This window comes from Polyodon spathula, chromosome 16, assembly GCF_017654505.1.
Source record: "Polyodon spathula isolate WHYD16114869_AA chromosome 16, ASM1765450v1, whole genome shotgun sequence".
Classification (NCBI taxonomy): Eukaryota; Metazoa; Chordata; class Actinopteri; order Acipenseriformes; family Polyodontidae; genus Polyodon; species Polyodon spathula.
Window position 1 is genome coordinate 33258792 of NC_054549.1, and position 21680 is coordinate 33280471.

Here is a 21680-nt window from a genome sequence, read left to right on the forward strand (position 1 = left end):
GCAGTTCGTTCCAGGTCAGTCGGAAGCCGGCCATCCAGGAAGGGGGCGGGGTTATGACACCAGAAGTCACTGCCTTAATACGGTAGGTGAAGTGTCAGTCACGAATTGGAGTAGATGTGATTGGCCGCGCCACCGAAAAAGGGTGTGGTGGAGGGTATTTAGGGGAAATTGCCCCAGCAATCTGTTCCTTTTGATGTGGTTACCACTGGGACCAAGAAAAGAAGTGATCCATTTGTAAATCACGAATTAAGCATTTTGTTTATTTTTGTAACTGTGTATATTTGTCTTTGCCAGATGGCTAATAAGAATCTGGGAGATGCCGCTTTAAGCCAGAGCTAAACCCGGATTGCACTGCACATGTGTTCAAACAAACACCATTGTCTAATCACCACACCTACACCTAGACCACTCACTGTCTGGAGACGTATCTGTATCTGTGTTGGGTATCTGTGTTTTGTATTATTATTTTAGGACTGCAACCCCTTGGTTTGTACGCAGGCAACACCCATAGTTGGGTAGAGCCAGTATTATTATTTCAACTGTCAAGCCGACCACTAAAGAAAATAAAAAGAAAATACTTTTGTCGTTGTCTGGAGCACCTGCAGCACCCCTACACCTACTCACTGCAACCCATACGTTCACACCACCCATCGCAGCCTACCTGAAATAACCTGCAGCTATTACCACTATCAGTTCCAACACTAACAAAGTATGATTAATTACTGTGATTACATTATTAATTTCAGCCCTAGAAAAGATAACACAAATTAATATGAAAATATGTTTAATAACCAGTCTCCACTCTGTAATTACTGGTAGATGCAGTATGTGCAAGGCTTTCTTGGCATGAAGAGTATGACGAATGCTATTCCTGATAGAATACGACATTAACATTTTGATTAATATCACATTTTGCAAATGAAAGGTTGTGCAGCATTTGTCACATAAAAACAAACAGAAAGCAGCTGTGTGTTATTATACACTCTCACATGTGCCAAATGACCATTAGAAGGACTGTTCTTAAGTTTTTTCTTCCATCCTGCAAAGCCAGAACTTTAACTTAAAACATATTAGTTTATTAATATATTGTTACAATTCTCCACCGTTAAAATGTAGTAAACAGTTTAATACTCTATTTTGGTTTACATGGCATACATAATGCACACCCAAAGCTCTAGAAATAGGCTTACACAGCACACACAGGTGAAAGTCTGCCTCTATGCCAATGATATAGTTTTCCAAAGCTGTGCTATTGCAGAGAGAACAGGGCATCAATGTACTGTGAAATGTTGTCTGGGGACAGTCATTAAGTATAACAGGTAAATTAGGCATACACTTGATGTACCTACTGTAGTAAAACTGCCAAATATGCAGAGCCCATGCTGTCTGTCTTGCAGCAGATGATCTTCCAGTGAGAATGAAAAGCCACAGGATGCCCAATTGTACCTCATTATCAATCCTATTTTACATTGCCAACTATAAAAGACCTGGAATATCTACTGTAAAAAAAATACATGCAGTACATATCAGAAAACACAATTTAACGAATCAGCAACCCCTGAAAATCTGATTCATCTTAAACTGATGGTTTTTCCTGTTTGATTGTAGCGCTGTGTTAATTAAACATGCCTTTCGCAAAAGCCAAACATAGTCTTCCCTTAGAAAATGCAACTACAAAAGTACAGCTCTAAGTGTCCAAGGGCTTTCACACAATTGGACATTACAAACATGATTCCATTGAAACAGCAGCTTGCTAAAAGATTTCAGCTTTTTAATAAGTGTCAACATTTTAAAAAGAGTAAAACTAACAGATGCTTATCCCCCAAGGGTATACAGGTTTGTATCCAAGAAGTATAAAACCGCAAACAAGCTTTTCTTAAAGACCCACAACCAATTTTAAAATTAAACTGGCATTAGCTTGACATACCTCATCATAGATTTAATGTTCTTCAACAAATAAAGTGGAACTGTAGATTTTTTTTCTAAATGAAATACATTTAAATTTGCCATTGAAAATGACAAGGGCTCTTGACAATGTACGCGTATCTACTGAACGAATGTCTGGCATACCCTAATGTTGCCAATTGACACGCTCCTCAAAAGTGTATTTGAGCAGGAGGATAATTGATCAAGTTACGGATTTGTAACACTTTAGTAGCAAAATACTATTTTTTTTTTAGGGGAGGTTATGTATGTTTTTTTGTGGCCATTGCACATAAAAAAATATAAACTGCTTAAATACGAACTGGTTGATATGAAAATGACACCCAGCTAAAACCTTCCCTTTCTATTAACCATGGTCCAATTCAGGTAAAGCATTAATTGTACAGGTGCTGTTCTTATCATTCTGAAAGCACCAACAGGGAGTGATGAATTTCAACCTCAGCATTTAGCATCCATCTGTTCTACTCTTGCACAGTCACTATTCCAAATAGTTTATTGCAGCTGTATGTTTTCCAGAAGCACCCTCTCCACTACATGTTTGATCTTTTTGGATTTGTATGCCGTTTCCTTGGTCACATATATTCACTGCAAGTTTAGGTTTAAATACCCTTCAAGCCAATAAGCCACTGGAATGAGTATTCTGCACGTAAATAATCTAATGCAAGCTTTATTAAGGATTTTAGTGCTTGAATTTGATATTGTTAGCTTGATTAGTTTCTTTTTGTTTTGTTTTGTTAATTACTGCAGTAGTCTTAAACAAATCCTTTTCTAACCTCACTCTAAAATGGAGCGTTCCTCTGAATGTGAAGACCCACTCAAAAGTCTCAATTTAAGAGATTTTCTCGTGAGGTCTTTCCTTCAATTTGTTAGAAGCAATCTGATTCCTCCATCTGCATAACCACATTATTGAGTTCAACCCTCTAGGCACCTTGGCTCGTGCTTATGAATCTTCCCACTAGAACATCACGCTTTGGAAGGAAATCTGATTCTGATCACAGTGCCACAAAGAAACCAAAAATTAGATTTTTAGCTATACAAGCTACTTTTTTTATACGCACCTTCATGTAGATAGGCTTTTCAGGAAAAGCACACAACTAAAAAAAACAAACAAATGACATGAAAATTCGAATTGCTCAACCAAGTACCACAGGATTTAAAAACAACAGCAAAAACAACAAGCCACGAATGTCCCTTTGGTGAATGGATAAATCAGAGTTCACTAAAGGATGGATTGGCTTGATCAGAGGAAGTACTGTATACATAAAAACCTTAAGGACTCAAACTGATATAAAAAAAATATTATTAGTCTGTACCTGGAAGAAAATGACAATATAATTGAACTGTCTCCATTTCAAGTTGCAGGCAAAAACTATCTATTCACATTTAGAGGTGCAAATGGCAAGTTTCCCACTTAGCCGACACGTTTACAACCACCTTACAATACAAAACATTACTTGAGATCACACAGCTTGGCACTGTAATCCTAGAACACAGAACCAACCACCGCAGCAAGCCTTTTCTACGTCTTAGAAATACTGCATGTGGGCTGCTGAGAGATACATATTAAAACCAGCTGCTGTAGCAGGATTTCATTGTGAATTCTTAGTCAATTTAAAAAATGATCACCTGATCATCAACGGGATACACCTAACCCTTGTGTAAAAAAAGGGATTTTCACTTTAAAACAAAAGAAAACAGTTTTTTTGTTATTGTCAGAGTAAAGCCAAAACAATCGGATTGATTCAGTTGATCTAAACATTGGCAGATGTAATAAGTATACAGCAGAACCATCAGCTACGGTATAGGAATAGTTATGATGTTGCCAAAATAATTTTTACCCATTAAGTGCCAAATATATTTTTCTTTGAAAAAAATCTGAACACAAGCTGCATGTATATAATTTGATACATTTCATTTAGACTTAACGTTTGCGGTTAACAAAATTAGAGTAAGTTCTCATAACAGTATCGTTAAAAAGAAAATATAAAACAGGTAGATGCCAGTTAAAAATGCTCCAAAAATTACACAGTAGCCAAATGAGGACAATGACACTTAATCCAGGCCCCAGTGCTTTCTTGCAAACCAGAATATAACCATGAAATACATACAGTACTGGCATGCAAGATTGATTTATCATCCCCACAAAAAAAACCCAGTCTAAAGCCTAGGGATTTAATTTATTAGTTTAGCACTCATAAGTTACTAATTTATTTACATTTCTAATATATTTACTTTTTTAGAAGAGCAAGCCAGGGGGGGATATGATAAGATGATTTAAGGCTCAATTCTACAACTAAATTGGTTCCTGCCAAGTCAATACATCATGCAGAATTAAAAGGTGATTCCACACAGTCCTTAACCTCAAATTCATAGTACACAGCTCAAGACCTCTTGGCAAATCATTCAAGAACCTGTCCTATGACAGAGATGTATGGTGTAGTCAAAGTTGTAAATTGCTGATCTGAGCAATAAACGAGAACCAAGATGAACCCCAAATGAAAATGTGAACAGTGACATTAATTTTTAATAATTAGGGTTTGGGCAGTAAAGATTACAAAATAACAGGTCTCCAGAACTAAAACTGAATCCGAAGTCAGTATTGAAAATTGCAGAATACAGTGCTCGATAAGGCCCTAATGTCACAGTTCACTTACAAATAAAAATGTACAAAAACTAAAGTTTTTTTTTTTTTTTTTTAAATGCATCACAGTATATAAAACTGTTTAATGACTAACTGTTACATAACCTTGCCTTGTTCGCTTTGCTTTTGGAGGAAGCTCTGTGTAACTGCAGTGCACAATAAAAGACTTAAAAAAAAGACAAAAAAAAATACTCCGGGTTGAGATGGTTAAACAAGTATATTGTAACATTGAAGATATGGGCTTTGTATCAGAGAACTGGTCGTGTGACGGGTAAGTGCATTCATTTGTTACATACATATAACGGGTATTGGTTTTATTCTAAAATACAAGGACAGTAAAAAGCGACAAACGTGTATCTGAGTGTCGTATATACGAGTCCTGACTGTGTCTGTAGGGTAGGGGGTAGGTTACAATGTGCTAACCTACATACACCAAATCAGATATGCGTCACACTCATTTAACTGTCACATATGCATATGCCTACTACAATATGATGTTTATTGTCAGCAACTTGTCTTAATCACTGGATTATAAGTGTACCTACAAAGTTAATTTAAAAAAATATACAGCATAAAAGTAATCTGCTGGGAAACGTGAGGCATTTGTCATGTTTTAGCTTATTTTGACTTACTTTTTTTTTCATTTTCCTTAACTGTTCTTTTTCATTCCCTCCCTTCCTCTCAATCTCAAATCCTTCCCATGTCCCTCCAGGCCTATGAACTATTGAGATTCTGCAGTTTCCTAACCCTCTACAACCAGCCTCACACACCTGCACAGAATGTTAAAAATCCTTACTTTTGGCTTCAATGACGATTGCATTTTAAAGTGATCTATTGTATCTGCCATACACAGGTAAATGGTAGGTGTTTCAGATCTATAGAGAAATCCAATTCTCACAACCCCTCTGTGACAGAGATTGAATGATTCTTGGTGTTAGACCTCCCTCCCGACCTGTGAGGGCACTGTGTAAAAAGGAACAGAGTACCCTGGACTAAATGGCATGACAATTTATTCCTTGGGTTAGGTTCAAGTCGGCCATCTAGAAAAAGGGCGGAACTATGGTAACCAAACTCAGTGACCCAGTCGGGAAACGGCATGGTATCTGCGGATTGGAGGAGCGGATGCGCTCGTTAACCTAAGGGTCACGGGGGGGGGGGGGGGGGGGGGTATATAAGGGGTCGTAGTGTGTAAGTAAATGGTTAGATTCAACCTACAAGGAGCACTGGTTGTAAACTGCGAAACCAAAAAGTGTTGTGTTTGTTTGTCTGTGGAAGTAAAAACTGTTGTTGTCATTTCTACACTACTAGCACGATCCAAAGCTGTCGCTACTCAGCCAGCATCAAACCCGGACACCAGCACTTTCCCTTTGTTCATGGAGAACTGTCTTTGCACCACGAGCACTAATATCACTCACTGTTAACGGTGTCTGTGTTGTGTGTTACGTGTCAGTGTGTAGGACTGGACTTTTGGTTACGGGTCAAACCCGGTGATTATAAACAGAAAGTGATACACGCCACTGTATCACTCCATCATTATTATTTACAGTTGTTTGCCGTCAGGCTCTGGACATTGTTCATTCAATAAACACCCTCGCACCTGGAAATCATTGTCTGTCTGTTCATTCTACCCTGCTGCATTGCCTTCACCTGCATTCACTTACCCACTTGTCCACACCCTCCTATAGGAATCCTTTCTGCATTTGCTGGCACTGAAGATGGGCACAGTGTTTTATGCAGAAATGGCTAGCAAACAAATTGATCTCTGTGATTGATTCTGGGCTTCTGGCAGTTTTCGCTTGAGTTTACATCCAGCCTTGGTGTACAATACAATGCAATACAATACATCAAACCACAAATTGCACTGCTGTAGTTCTGACTGATGTAAACATGCCTGCTCTGTAGAGACCCCATGTTTCCGACTTCTCTTCAACAACTGTAACTGCACTGACGTTTGTGAGCTTCTGCACGGTGAAGAATGACCTTGGTGAATCTGTTTTTGTTAAGTGAATTGTTTATTATAAAACACAGCACATCAGAAGAGGGGTTTAGGGGAGGTAACTATTAATATAGAAAATGCTGTGGTCTTGTGTGGAAAAGACCCCTCTGGTCCTACGCTAAACCAGCTGGCAGCATTTATAACCGGTGGACATCTAATTTAACACTTGATAAATAACATTTAATTAACTGAACAGCAAAAGGAAATCAGTTCTGACCAATATTCACATTATTTAGTCCAGCTAATTCAGTACAGTTCTGCCAGACCGAAGCCGACTGTGTGAGCACAACACGTCACTTTGGATGCTGAGCCGTGTTGTGATTAGAATATTCAAGTTAGAAGAGAACACTCTAAGACACTGGTCTCACCAGGTCAATTTAGGGTCCCACTTAAGATCTGCAGTATGTTCCTCATAACTGTGCATTTTCTAAATTACAAACAGTGCCACCTCTGAAGGGTTACCAAAGGTTCACCACTTTGGACTGACATTTTCAGCAACAAGCACAGAACCAACTGGGGCATTCACATCATGCAGTGTTTATCTCATGCAGTCATTATCAACACATCATGAGAGCTGACAACACCACTTAAATACAACGATGTGGAAATCTGCCAGCCTTGCTAGAATGAAGACTCAGCATGGAAACATTTGCAAAAAACCTTTTGTTGTACAGTACATTATGTGTTTTCCTAGACCTGATTCTGCCAGTTTTGAGCCTGGCTGTGGCGAGATGTTTAACAGATACGAAGCCTGATGTTTTCAAAAGCAATGCCACTGGCAGAGAATTGTGTGCTATTGTTTAAAACTGTACAGATACACCACTTCCCTATAAACATCTGCCACCACCCCCCCCCCACACCCCCAATCACCATTCTTTCATTACTAGGTCATTAGAATTTCTACCCACAGCTTAATGTCAAAAATAAACTGTGTCTCTAGAAAGAATTGAAGATATTTACCCATGTGGTTTCCACTTCTTTTGGAGGGGGGGAGAGAGAGATGACAATTTTACCCAGTTGGTTTTCTATTACTGCTCACACTTTCTTTGAATATTTTAAATGTACTTTGTAAAGTGCTTCCTGGAACCAGTTATAATGCGATTTAGCTTATAGTTGTTATGTGAGAGCAACGTAGAACTGAATTACAATGAAGCCCACAGACACGTAGAGTAAAAACAATATTAACACCCAATATGGAAGCGCAATCTATCTACAGGAACTGCTCTGATATATACATATATTAGATAAATGCTAGTCTGGACAGAACTGAGATTGCTCCCAAGAAATAAAAGCATGAGGGATTGTAGCAGCAGCAGATACTGTACATTTGAAGGTTATGATAATGGCACACTGGTCCTTCAATAGGATCCTGTCAGAGTTTTGTCCTAACTGATCAAGCAATTACACTGGTGACATCCTTGTAAACTTAAGTACCATAATATGTCATCCCCCTCAATATCAGAAGATTGTAAATGACATGCAGGGGAGTTTAATAAAATCTGTGATCCTCTGGGAGTCCAGAAGAAAAAGCACAAACCAAGACGGCCGAGAATGATGTATTCCCTCAGTCAAACCAAGTCATCTGGATTTACATTGGCAGCAACTTGTCATAAAGCACATAGCAACTGCATAAGCAGCTGTCTGGTCTGACGTAAATAGAGTACGCTTAACTACAGCAATTCATTTGTGAATAAAAATAATGCAGTCGTATCATGGTTATGCTTACACACTTTATAAATCTGTGTTCACGCGAAGCAATTGTTCTCACTCGTAATGACCAGCCATTCTTGTTCTACACAGTTAGAAACAATAAAACAGTCTCACACTCTCCAAACATACATTTATTTCAGGGCCTTGCAGAAATGTTTACAGCCGTGTCATTCTGTACTTCAAGCACTATTCTGATGATGTACGGCAACATTCTGAAAAATGTAAGCAGGATGATCCAAATGAAATATTAATTCATTTCACAGGTGAAGTGTGACTGAGCCTGGTTTATATTTCAGGTATAATTAATGGATTCATACACCTTTTCACAGGGAATTGCATCAGCACAGACACAGATATGGAACAACATGTCTGCTTTTTAAACATCTAGGGCTCCTCTTAAAAGAGGAAGCAGCTCCCAAGTCTTTTCATTGGTTAAAGTTCTTTGAAGTTAAAGTTCATGGAGCCACTTGTCCTGCACGCTGGCATTATCTGTCAATCAATCAATCAATAGTCATTACATCATAGTTCAGCCAGCGTGTAGGGGCATGTGACGGGGTGCCCACCCCTTGTGGATATTAATTTATTTTATGTATGCATTTTCATTTGTATTATTTGTATTGTATTTTTATAGTTGTGTTTGTGTGCGGACAGAAGAAAGCCGGCCAACGCTATTGTTTATTATTGGAGACGGGCGAAAAGCCGGTCCTGTAAAATGTAGTCAGCGTAGACGGGGTTAAATCCTCATCCCGACAGAGCTTGTGGGAATGTGGCTGGAGCCTTAAGGTAATTGTTTAATGGGTCATTAAAGCTCCAGCCACAGAATATAAAGATGCACTCCAGGGAGTTGAAATGCTGAAAAAAGTGGTAAGAGTGAGAACGAATGCTACCAGGACGCAAACTACGTTACTCGTTTTATAAAAATTATTTTTTGTTAGCGTTTACGTTATTTTGGCCAATGTTCCTGTTTCTTTGCGTTTTGTTCAAGCTGTTTATTTTTGTTTAATTAATAAAACACCGAGCACCACAGAGCCTCAGTTTTGCCCCATATATTTTACGTTTTGGTTTAATTTCCTGGTCTAGCGTCACCACTACAGCCCTCACTGCCACAGGCTCCAATGGACAAGGCCATGGGCCAAAGTACATTATGTTTTATTATGGGCTTGTCTGATATAAAGTGATTGTTAGTGGTTATTTACACCTCTTCAATGTTTCCATTCATTAGACTTCTGTCATCATCAGTCTGCTTACTAAACCTTACCTGACCTACACTGGTTACTACCTGAATGCTTGCCAAACACTGCATATTTAATCTCTATGCTTGAATTGTTAATCCTAAAATTAAATTAAGGACTGAGCCACTCATAATCCAAAACGTACGTTTAAACCTTTGACGTACCCAGCACAGGCTAATCTCACTTAAGAACATTAAATGAGCTGCCACCATATTGTCACAATAGCAACAATGTAATAACATACAGTACTCAAATATATAGCAAACACTGTGCCATCAGCACCACAACTGGCATCCACTGCATGTAACATACATGTGTAATGTACACTAAGTATGAAACACCCACACCATAAGATCAAAATACTGTCCCACAAAACTACACATTCATATCAAATATTGTGCTCTTGTAGGTAAACGGACAGCAAATGGCAAATTGCTCTGGATATTCTCCCATTTACTTTAAGAACATTCTGTAGAATGTGCTGTTATGTAAACACACAACCACACTGGAAAAATCTGAAGACTTGACATAATCCCACACATATTGCAAATTATACCAGGTCTCTGTTGCAATAATTTTTAAACATATCTAAGAAAAAAAAAAAAAAAAGAATTCCAAAAACACCTTACTGCTCGAGTTAAAGCACATATGTTGACTTGTGCAATTTTCATCAGCTTAAGCTACTGCATTTAAACCAGGGCAATGAACACCATTTCTTTCGTGGAATTCTACATTTTCTCAGTTTCACATACGGCAGGAAATCATTAAAAAATGGGTGAAAATAAAACCTCAAGAAACTGTGGAGATCTCACAGAGGTCTCCTGGTAATTGAGGATTTCCCCAGCGAGCTGGGGCTGGTTGAACCTTTGAAGTTGGCTGGCATTCACATGCAGTTAAGGCGCACAGAAGTTAAACACTCAAAGAAAACCTGCAGAAAAGCAGGAACTCACAAGAACAATACACAAGCAGCAAGGGCAAAGTGATTAGCACCCCAGAGGGGCATCAATACAAATTACTGCTCTTAGTTTCAAACGTTTCCAAAGTAAAAAGTAAAAGAATGCTCTCTGTGTCTGAAAACATACACAAGCCTGTGACAGAAAGACAATGATTATTGGTGGTAAATCTCCCTCTCGAACTACGAGGGTGCTAAGTAAGGGGAACTGAATACTCTGGACTACGTGAATCTGACACTTCGTTCCGAGGGTAAAAAGGAAGTTGTCATGAAGGAAAGAGACAGAGCTTCGGTACACTAACTCATTGACCAGGAGGGCAAATGTGGCAGCTCCAGATCGTAAAAAACAGCTGCAATTGTTTACCAAGTGATAGGTGATGGTATAAAAAGGGGGCGAAGCAATGTGCCCGTTCCTTCGTTTTTGGTTATTAATAAGTGACCTGGAAGCACCTGTATTTGTCTGGTGAATAATCGTGTTTGTTTTGTTCTATCTATTGTTGTTTTTAATCACTAGGCGGCTAACATGTTCCAGAGCTGTCGCCAGAGGCCAGCACAAAGAAGGGACAGCACTTCAATTGTACCACTGTAAACGGTATTGCACCACAATCACGAATACACGTACTAAACTGACTTGTGTATGTGTTTAATGTGGGGATACAATAACGGGACTGTTATTTCGGGACCAGCCAGAGGATTACAAATGTAAGTAATACACGCTGCTGTTTTACTTACCAGCATTATTATTTATTGTTTGTTTCGCAGTCATGCACTGTATTTAAGGAATAATAATAAACAAACCTTTTTCAACAGGATTACAAATGTCTGTGTTCTTTGATCACCTGCACACTATTAACCACTTTGTCACAAAGCCCTATTGTAATTTACACTGATGTAAACTGACACTGTTCTTAGCAATTTCTCAGTCAATGTGATTTATGTTTAACCTTCATAAGACAGGCAAGAGGTCACAATGAAATGTCTCTATGCTATAGACCTAGACATTGTATCTACAAAGCCTGTCATCAAAATACAGGTCTTACACACTTGAACAACCAGCTGAGCAGTGAAAGAATAGAATGTACTTCTCAAGAAAGCAAATGTGTCCGTAGATTGTCTTACAGGCCTCCATTTCCAACGCTGTCCGTGTATGTGGCTTTTATATACAATAAGTGTACCGACACGCTTCATGGATATGCTGGGTTAGTCCAACAATACACTTTGTTTTCGTTTCGTTTATTAATAAACATGTATATGCTTAGGCATGGTTGCTCTTCTTCATTCTGTATGCTAAGCAAAAATTACTTTAAAAGGCAAAGACAGCAGCTCTTCAAAGCATTCTCTTTCAAATGTAGTTTGCGATCAGTTGCCAAACTAATAGAGCACAACCGCCAATATCACAATCACCTTTAGTTGACTCTAGCTGAATCAAGTTGACTCTAACACTTCATTACATAAAAGTGCACTCTAAACAGGCTTACCCTAGTTTGGCGGTTAAACACATTTTCTACACTAGCTAACAGATAAACAAAAACAGTACTCAATCATAGTTTATTCTAATACACTTAACTGTTACACTCTGCCAGCGTATGTTTAAAAATGCACTGTACAGAACATTGATACAGCATTTTGATTTCAAGACCACATCACAAACATACTTTGCATTAAATATTTTCTAAACAAAGTTGTTATGGAAGGAGAAAAGCAGGCACATATCAAGAACATCCTACACAGACTACAATTTACTAAAATTAAATAAATAACCAACAAAATAATTATATACCGTACAGGGGAAAAGATTTGTTCCCTGAAAAGTAAGCTCTCGGTGTAACAATGCAAGATGCGTACGGGTGCGCAGTGTCTTCTGGGAATAGTAGTTTATCTGGTACACGCTAAAAGGTGGTTCCAGTCAGCAGAAACGGGAATGAAAACTACAAATCCCGCCATCAGTACATGCCAACAACATGCTGACTTTGTATTTAACTTTCTGTCAAGTTTTTTTTTTTTTTTTTTTTTCCTGCCATTAAGATGGATTTCTATTATTATTATTATTATTATTTATTATTATTATTATTATTATTATTATTTTTTTTTTTTTTTTAAATCTCCTATAGAAAATGTAATACGAAACCAAATTAAGCAACTTCCATTACTAAACACATCACTCACAACCGAGCACAGAGTAGCAGTGCTTCAAGCATGGGGCGGGGCAGTATGAGTTGCTCCTTCAATTGACCAGGGCTCAGACTACGTCACTGGTGGTTATAGAGAGTTTATAATCAGATGCTTAGATCCTCTGAGGGGCCAGTACTGCTGTTAATACAGGAATGCTGAATCTGGTTAAAATGTCATCCCCCCCCCCCCCACTTAGAAATTTTGATGAGTCCCTACACACTGAGAAGTGTGTGTTATGTGTCAAGTAATAATTGGTTTTGGGGGTGTTGAATTATGTGATTGTGTGACTGAAAAGTGTGGAATGTGGCCAGGTGGTAACTGAATGATTGCGATCGTCAATTACCCCTGATCACATCCTATAAAAAAGGGCAAAGGAATGAATGGTTTGGAGTGGGTTGTGTAGGAGAGTGAGGAGCGCAGAAGGACTGTAACAGTGAAGAGAGTGAGAAAGGTACCGCGATAGCTGTTTTGTTGATTTGAAGAGTTGTGTGTCGTGTTTCTATTCAAACTGTTATTTTGTTCCTGTGTGTTTTGATTTAATTTGTAAATAATAAGTATGCAAAACTGCAGTTAATGTGTCTGGGTTTCTTTTACTGTCAGTCATATATATGGTCAATGAATCTATAGCAGATGTGGATTTGAAAGAACTAAAGGGAACACGACTGGTATCAACTACTTTACAGAGTAGCATTACTGTCAGGAACAGCTGTCGTTAACATACAGTTTATCTACCAAGGCAAGTTTACCATAGCAGGAGAAATGCACTTTATTCTATTAAAATAGCCATTTAGATGTGCATGTAAAGATGCTATATTATTACAAGGGATTCAGCCCCCACAATGTATATCATAATACTACAAAATCCAACAGGCACATTAAAACCAGAAGGAAATAAATTGTATGATGTACAATGGGGAGTATTTGATTTAAATGTACTGACTAATATGTTTGTGTGTGTGTGTATTAGACACACACACAATCAGTAAGGGTTTTAGTGTAGTATAGACTGGGGGATGAGTGCCAAGTTAAAATTACTATCAGCTTTTTCATACTATGAATTATTAGTACACTTAAAATGTACTTGGTTACATAAGCATTATTATTATTATTATAGTAGTACTGTAGCACGGTGTTTTGTAATGCAGTTATTAACACTGCCATCTCTTAGAATAATCACTTTAATTCTAACTATAATCTATAAGTTAATTTGCTAAGCAGGGAATGCATTTAATTACTGGACCACAGGATGTCATTTCTCGGACTTAATTGGCCCAAAATGGGCTCCCTATGGATTTTTGATCAAATCAGACCTGCAGGTTTAGAAATCTGAGAAATTAGGATCGTAAACTAAAACTAAAGAACCACTTCAATTCACGGTTTGGGAAAGACATCTCAATACACACAGTAATGTGCCCAGTTAGAAAGAGGAAAAGGCTTCGAGCTCTGCAAACTTCAAAACACAATTATTGCACAAACTAGATTAAGGTAGACTGAATCAAATATTTTAGGTCACAAATATCAACTGTATTGCTCCAAGCACGGCTTAAAAGGAATCTTGTTGACACTGCCTAAATACTGTTCAAGCACAATATAACAGGATAATTCCTAAAATGTGATTCATTGTGTACAATATGTGTTAAACGATAGTGGGTGTTAATCTGCAATTATAATTAGTATAGCTTCAAGGACTACAGAAGCTGACTACTTCTACATGTTATATAGATTTCTACCATTGATGAGAGGGGATGGGTCCCTAAAGCAATTTTTTTGAATTAAAAAAGGCTGCAGTGGTGAATAATGAGAAAAAAAAAACACCCAAAAGGATAGCTGGCAATGTAATCACATTTTGCACGTGACCCTTTTAAATTTATTTAAATGGATCAAGGAAGTGTCATTCAGCGAATCAAAAAAAGTAGTTTTGTCTTTCCTCAGGCATTCGCCCGTGGGATTGTTCAAACAAAAACAGAAATTGTTCAAACAAAAACATTGTGTGTTTGCTCACAGCAATCCAGTACAACACTGAAGGGACCATCTCAACTGTCACTTTCAGCCATCTGAGATTAATTTGAGAACGTGTGATAGTGTCAGGCGTATTTTACAGTTTAAACAGAGGAAGCAAAAACACTTTAGGTTGATCTGACTTCAATGTATTAGGATAAGACTAAACAACACAAAGATCTTGGGTATGATATTAGTCAAATATTAACAGTATACAACAAGTACTATTTTATACCTTAACACTTTCCTGTCTCAACTGACCACAAACTGCAAATTGTATGTATGATGTCTGAACTCATTCCAAACGGTTCAGTTTGCTCCAATATTAAGATATTTATTCTTGGAGAAGGCATTGTTGTTTGGACAGTTGCCTGTGTTACCTGATTCCATAGAAATTTTACTAACTTTTCAACTTGGTACCAGATACTGAACTGCAGAAGCAGGTGGAACATGCAGTGGGAAGCTCTATGTGTGACCTGGTTTTACTTGAAGCAGGCATACAAACAAAAGGCTAACACAACAAGGCCTTGGTTTCCACGTGACCATTGCAATAATCTTCAGGATAAGCCTCTGTAGTCATTTAGGAGTTGCTGGTAAATCATTGTTCTTCCTTCCTCGTTACACTCACTTCATTAGCAGCCAAAGTATCAGGGAAACACTCTACTAAGTCAGCACTAAATCAGGAAGAACTGTGGTCAATTGACAACTATGGAGTCGCTATCTTCTCTACACGTAACAAAACAGATTGACCATTTCCTTTTTGGGGCAGGAGATTTATCAACAAACAAAAGGATGCAAAAAGCAAATTGATGAGGTGTAATTACAGATCAAGTGTATATATTTTGCTCTATTGAAAATTTGAAAGGATAAAGTAGTACATAATTCTGTTCCAAAATGCCTCAATATTATTCATTGGGAAACAAAGACTATATGCTGGCTTTATGAGGGTAGAGAATGTAGGCTCTAGAGCACCCATTTGCCACACGGTGTATTTTTATGAACTGCAGGAATTGTAATTAAGTAACGAGTCCTCTGCAGCTGCTTCAGCTGAAAGGGGTTGCAGTAATGGATTGAGACAGGCTAATTCTGCTGATGTGATAACCACCTTATATGGCCGTTCTTAAACACTGTACTAAAATGATTATGGTTTGGTTTGCACACTGCTTATTACTGTTGTCCTCAGGCATAACAACATTAGATATTGAATACATTTGTTAGATCAGAATAGTTAGATAATCACTGCTAAGTTAATTAATAGGGACCATCACAGTTGCAAGGAGTACTGATAAATGTACTGCTTTAAAAATAAAACGGCTGATTTTCGAAACCTTTTACTCCAAAGACTAAAATTACTATTTTTTTTTTTTTTTTTCAAAAGATGATAATTTCTGCAACAAGAATTTTAAGGCAGTTAAAATAAGTCAGGTAGTTAATTTCTTATTGTGTAACATACCAATTAATTTCAAATGGGTGAAAATTACTCTTGTACGTTACACTGTGGAGTAAAAAGCATTGAAAATCAGCCCCAATATGTTTTGTCCTTTTGGTACAAAATTGTATAAAAGTCAAGAGAGAACAGAATTTTTTCCAACAAAAAAACATCAAAAATTACATCAAAAAATGCCATCACTTTCTGAAATTCAGATTCAGGCAATAAATAGTTCAGTATACATTCTTCACATCATACTTTCTACATGTTAAATCAGAGGCACATACAATGAACAGTATGGACAGGATAAAAGACTTACAACAAACAGACTAATTAATTTAATGAATAAACTAAACAAACAGATAATGTAAAGAAAAAACAAACATTCAGGCCCAAAGAAGGGGCTGAAAACGTCTGCCACAAAATACTGTAAAATATGTATTACCCTATTTGCCATATTTATCTCTGCGGAATAACAAAAGCCTTGTTTTTTTTTTTTTTTTTTTTATTTCCCATCAAAGAAACATTCATATAAAATCCAAAACGAGTCTCTAAAGCCAAGACAACGTAAACAACCCTATGTGGGGGAGGGCTGTTAATAATCCCTATCACCAGAGGAGTCTTTTACTTGTCAGGCTGACAGTCGCTCTCACCTGAATAGGCCCAGTAGGGATCTCCAGATGCCCTTCTCCTCCTCCCTAGCAGAGCAGCTCTTCCAGGCTGCTTTCCTTGTAAAGATCCAGGCTGACCTCCTGTCAAAGCTAATAAAAACAAAACAATGTTAGACAAACATTATATAGATTTGATATATATATATTTTTTTTTAATGAAAACCAACTGCCGCATTTAAAAACACATGTGAAGAACTACTTTAAATGTAGCAATCCAGTCAATAAACCTGTATATTTGTCACTTAATTCTCTTAAGACATTGACATGCAAAAACGCCCTAAAAGCTTTTCATTGGAACTTAAATTTATTCAGTGCACGGAAAACCACCAGTGCTTGCAACATACAGTGTAGGCCAAGTAATCTATCTTCACTCATGACAATGTATTTATTTTTAAACTGTATTAAAACACTGAGTGGGATGACCGTTTATTCAGTGCCAGTTCATTTGCTTTATTGTTTTTTTAGTTACTTATTTATTTTAAACACTTATGAATCTCTTATGTTCATGACTATACATAATTCCATTTGTCAGTTCCGATAACCAGCCCAGTTTACTTTGGGATACTCTGATGTGAAGAGGATTGAAAGTATTAGGCTGGAATCACTTGAGTAGACTTCAGTTCACTCTAAAATCAATGCAGTGTGACAGTACCTAGGGTTACTGCCAGTAACCCTAGGTTACTAGGAGATGAAATGCAAAACAAATAGCATAAAATCTATAGTGCAACATATTTTTTTGTATAAAATACTGGACCACTTCTACAGAAACAAAACACTTTCAACGGCACAATTCATTGCATATGATATCAATTTTATAGAAGGGCAGGGTTTCTTTTTAGCGTCAGCAGTTCTAACCATGTTTTCTTATAATGACACCACCCCATCTTTTGGCTTTTGTTTCCCTCCGCTAATTTTTTGGGGATGTAAGCTCAAAAGTACCCCTGCATGCCAACGAAGGCGCATTCTATGGCTTTTCAAGAATTACATTATTCATTGCCAATGTTCTTAAATATGTAAATATGCCATTCCTACTGGTTTTAAAGCTCCTGCCCTACTGCAATACATCTGGTTTGTCCCAGCCTTGTTGTTCATTTTTATTAAATCTGTCTGAGCCACCAAACCCCTACTATCCCTTAAAGAATAATAATAAAACATGTCTACAGCATTGTTTTGCACTCTAAAAATAAGGTCATCCAAGCCATTACACAGTCTACTAGAAGAAATGATTAATATTATATTCGTTAAACAGTTAACAGTGGCCATGCTAACTCTTCTAATACAGGATCCTGTCTACACCCAGTTTTATAGCTGGGTGTTACCAATGCACACCATGGTGAAATCAGTCGGCCAGGATTGTTCAGTGATGTGGCTCTGCTGGCATTCAAACTACAATCGACCACTTCTAGGCAACAATTCCTTACGAGAAATAAATAGGTTTTCAATCTGAAGCTAATGTAACAGGGGGATAGGGCGCTTCAAGAAAACAAGGCTACTTCAGACGGTGTTTGAATATTCATTCCTTTATAACTCAGCACTGTACATCTTTGATTTTTAAAACAAACGTACTGAAGCTTTTAGAAGACACCAAGCTATAGTTTGTAGTCTTGTAAGGATAAATGTATTGAGGCTTTATATTTGCATTTCAATAATAACATTAACATGCTTAGAACAGCATGGCAATAATGCTGAGACCTGTAATTGGGACAGCATCATAATGCTTTAAAAAGTCCGCAAGCTACTGTTTAGCATAAATGTTTTCCCAATATAGATCGCAAAATTATAACGTGGGTTGGAAATGTTTAGTCAGATAGTGACAAACCTGTGTGGGTTAAAAAAAACTAAACAAAATGAGTTGGACACAGAATGAGCCTCCATTAGCTGGCCAGGTAAATCACGGGCAAGCTAAAAGACTGCTTCCCTCTGCTCCCGTGTTAAGGCACCAAGCTCAAGGAGGATGAAGGGGAATGTAATCCAGGCCTCTCTAATTGAAAACTGCCTGTTGTGTTGATTCAGCATCAGTGGAGGCCAGAAGTGCACTTATGCACAACAGGCTGGACTGCGACCAGCTAGATCTCCTTCAGCCCCAAAGTTAGCCAATACAAAAAAGTGCTGTCACCTTTTTGCAGTGCTGTAGCCAGTTTATTATTGAATGCATTTATAAACACTTACAAAATCAGAGAAGAAAATGAAATGCAGGAAATTACAATGTCTTCAGAAGTACTACAAAAGAAACGTAATACAAATGGTACTAGCTTTAACAGTAAGTTTATTAAAGTCTTAATGCTGAGCATTTCAGTACTTGTCAAAAGGTTTCTCAAAACTTTAAACTTTTTTTTTAGGACGATTGGGTGTTTAAAGGTATGGGTGTTTGAGCTATCCAGGGTTCTGTCACACAACATCATAAATAAATTAATATCCTGGCCCCTGCGTTGTAGATGGTATGGTCGCTTTGCAGCAAGACCAATAGGGTGTGTTGCTGCACAAAGGGAACAGAGTGCTCCGGACTGGATGCTCAGATAACTCATTCCAATGGTTAGGTGGAAGTCTGCCATCTAGAAAGGGGGCGGAGCTATAGTACACCAAGTCGTCGCTCCAGAAGTAAAGTGATGTGGCAACCGCAGATTGGCGGAGAAACAGTTGAATTCGCTAACCAATGGGGCGTGACTAACGGTACAAAAGGGGACGTGGTCAGGTGAGTATTTGGTTTGTTTGTATCGTCTAAATTGTACTGTTCGTTATTCATTAGACGACTAACACAATCTGGAGCTGTAGCTACAGGCCAGCACAAAACCGGACAACATTTCACCACTGTGTACATCATTGTGTATTGACAGCCCTCCATTTCTTTACTGTTGTCATCAGACTTGATTATAAATAAACTACCATCTCACCAATACTTTGTTGTTTGTCATTGTCTTGAGCACTGCACCACCTTTACACCTGCACAATGCAAAAATTAGGTATTATTTATTTCCGTTGGGAGTCAATAATCATGTAGCTAGTAATAACATTGATTTTAAGCCTTGATTAGATATCCTCTGAATTGAGACACAGTACACAAAAAGAAAACATTTGGAACACAGTTATTTTGTACATATAATTTTTTTTTTTTTTTTATTTGCCATACATTCTTAAACCTTCAAAAGTGAAGCCCAATTTGGTAACAAACAACTGTGTCCCAGATAAAGCACTGCAACAGCCAAGTCCTTCACACAGGATTCTGCCCTTCCAAATCAATAGGTCTACCTCTCTCGATGCCAAGTCAAGAAACTATTGAATCCTTCATCTTAAGTAAGGATTACAACAGAGAATCCATTTTACATACACTTAACCTTCATTTGTTTTCTTCTTTTATTTTGTTGCAGGAAGGACATTCACACCTACAGAGTAATGACTGAAAGCGATCCAGGGCAAACATCACTTGAGTGACATATCAATTCTCATTAGCATTCTTTAGATCTCACTCCAATACCTTCAGCTGAAGGACATACACGTTCTGACATAGCAACGCAGTCTGCTTTACATTCCTGCAAAATAGTCGAGGTAACATCTGTCAGCATCAAATGTTCACGGATGATGTTAAAGTGACAGTGTCCCCTTTCTGACAGACTAATGTTGGAAATACTAAACATAGAAATAAATGACAGGCTCTGCCAAGATCTGAACCCTACTGTGTAGCAGCAGTGCATTGTATGACAGAGTGCTGCCTCTCTTATCATGATAGTATGTGCTATATCAATAAAACTGTGGTTTGAAAGCTTTCATATTTATTTCTAGTTCATATTTTGACTCCACGTCTAACTGTTTAACAACAGCATATGAAAATTACGATACTGTTCTGTACAAAATGAATCAAGTTAAGTAATAACAGGCAGTGCAAGATGTCTCCAGTTATCGTCTTTAAATAGTTCATATTGGGCGTAGAACCGAAGCAAAACAGCCACAGAGTTAGCCACTGCTATCTGATATTCAACACCAATGTTAAACATCAAAGTCAAGAATATATTTCACAGATATCTCCCTGCATTTGTCAAAACACGTTTCAATCCCCCCCCCCCCCCCCCCCCCCAAAACATTAACGTAAATGTCGAAGCTGATTTTCCAAAAACATGAAACTAAAAGAAACCTGTTATTGGCTACTACCTTGAGGAATTCATGATAAGCCCCCCTTCAGATGCATCAATGCGTCAGTTATCTTCAGTAGGAAACTAGTCTATTAAAAAAAAAAAAAAACTTTATACTACTTGACTTGTAAAATCAATACAGAAACACAAGAATAAAAATATTTTAAAAAAATATACAGCAAAGTAGTAATGTGCGCCCTTGAAATATGTCAAAAAATCTGAAGCATTCTGAAATGCATTAATGCACTGTGAAACGTATTCTTTCAGTGCAATTGCACTTTTAATAATAGTACTGCTTCAGTTCTCTGGGGAATGCATTTCTTACTCCTCTGTGTTAGCAAAGGAACTGGCAGATGTTGTCAAGGATAGCCAACTAGATTCGATGAAAGTAACATAGCATATACAAATTAAAGAAGGGACTGAGGAAAATCTCATATAGAAACAACCTAAATGAGGAATTAAAACCAAACTTTCAAGGGACAGAAATAAGACGATTTGTAGAAGTCGCCCCGTAAAGTGTGCACAAGCCAAGAGAAATGAAATGAATGCAGAGCTATATCAGAGGATCTCGAAGGTCAATGAATCTATAGCAGATGTGGTTTTGAAAGAACTAAAGGGAACACGATGGTTATCAGCTACTTGACAGAGTAGCATTACTATCAGGAACAGCTGTCATTAACATACAGTTTACCTACCATGGCAAGTTTTTCCACAGCAGGAAAAATGCACTTTAAATTATTGTATTAAAAACAGCCATTTAGACTTGCAGGTAAAGATGCTATATTATTACAAGGGATTCAGCCCCCACAGT

At 37.7% G+C, this 21680-nt stretch overlaps 1 protein-coding gene across 1 annotated transcript in view; it reads right to left on the reverse strand.

Moving 5' to 3' along the window:
- Window positions 1–21680, reverse strand: part of LOC121328630 (receptor-type tyrosine-protein phosphatase gamma-like) — a 168046-nt gene that overhangs the window by 118423 nt on the left and 27943 nt on the right. Inside the window, exon 2 of the mRNA XM_041273489.1 lies at window positions 16728–16835. Coding sequence (XP_041129423.1) covers window positions 16728–16835 — 108 coding nt within the window. The remainder of the gene's footprint in view (window positions 1–16727; window positions 16836–21680) is intronic.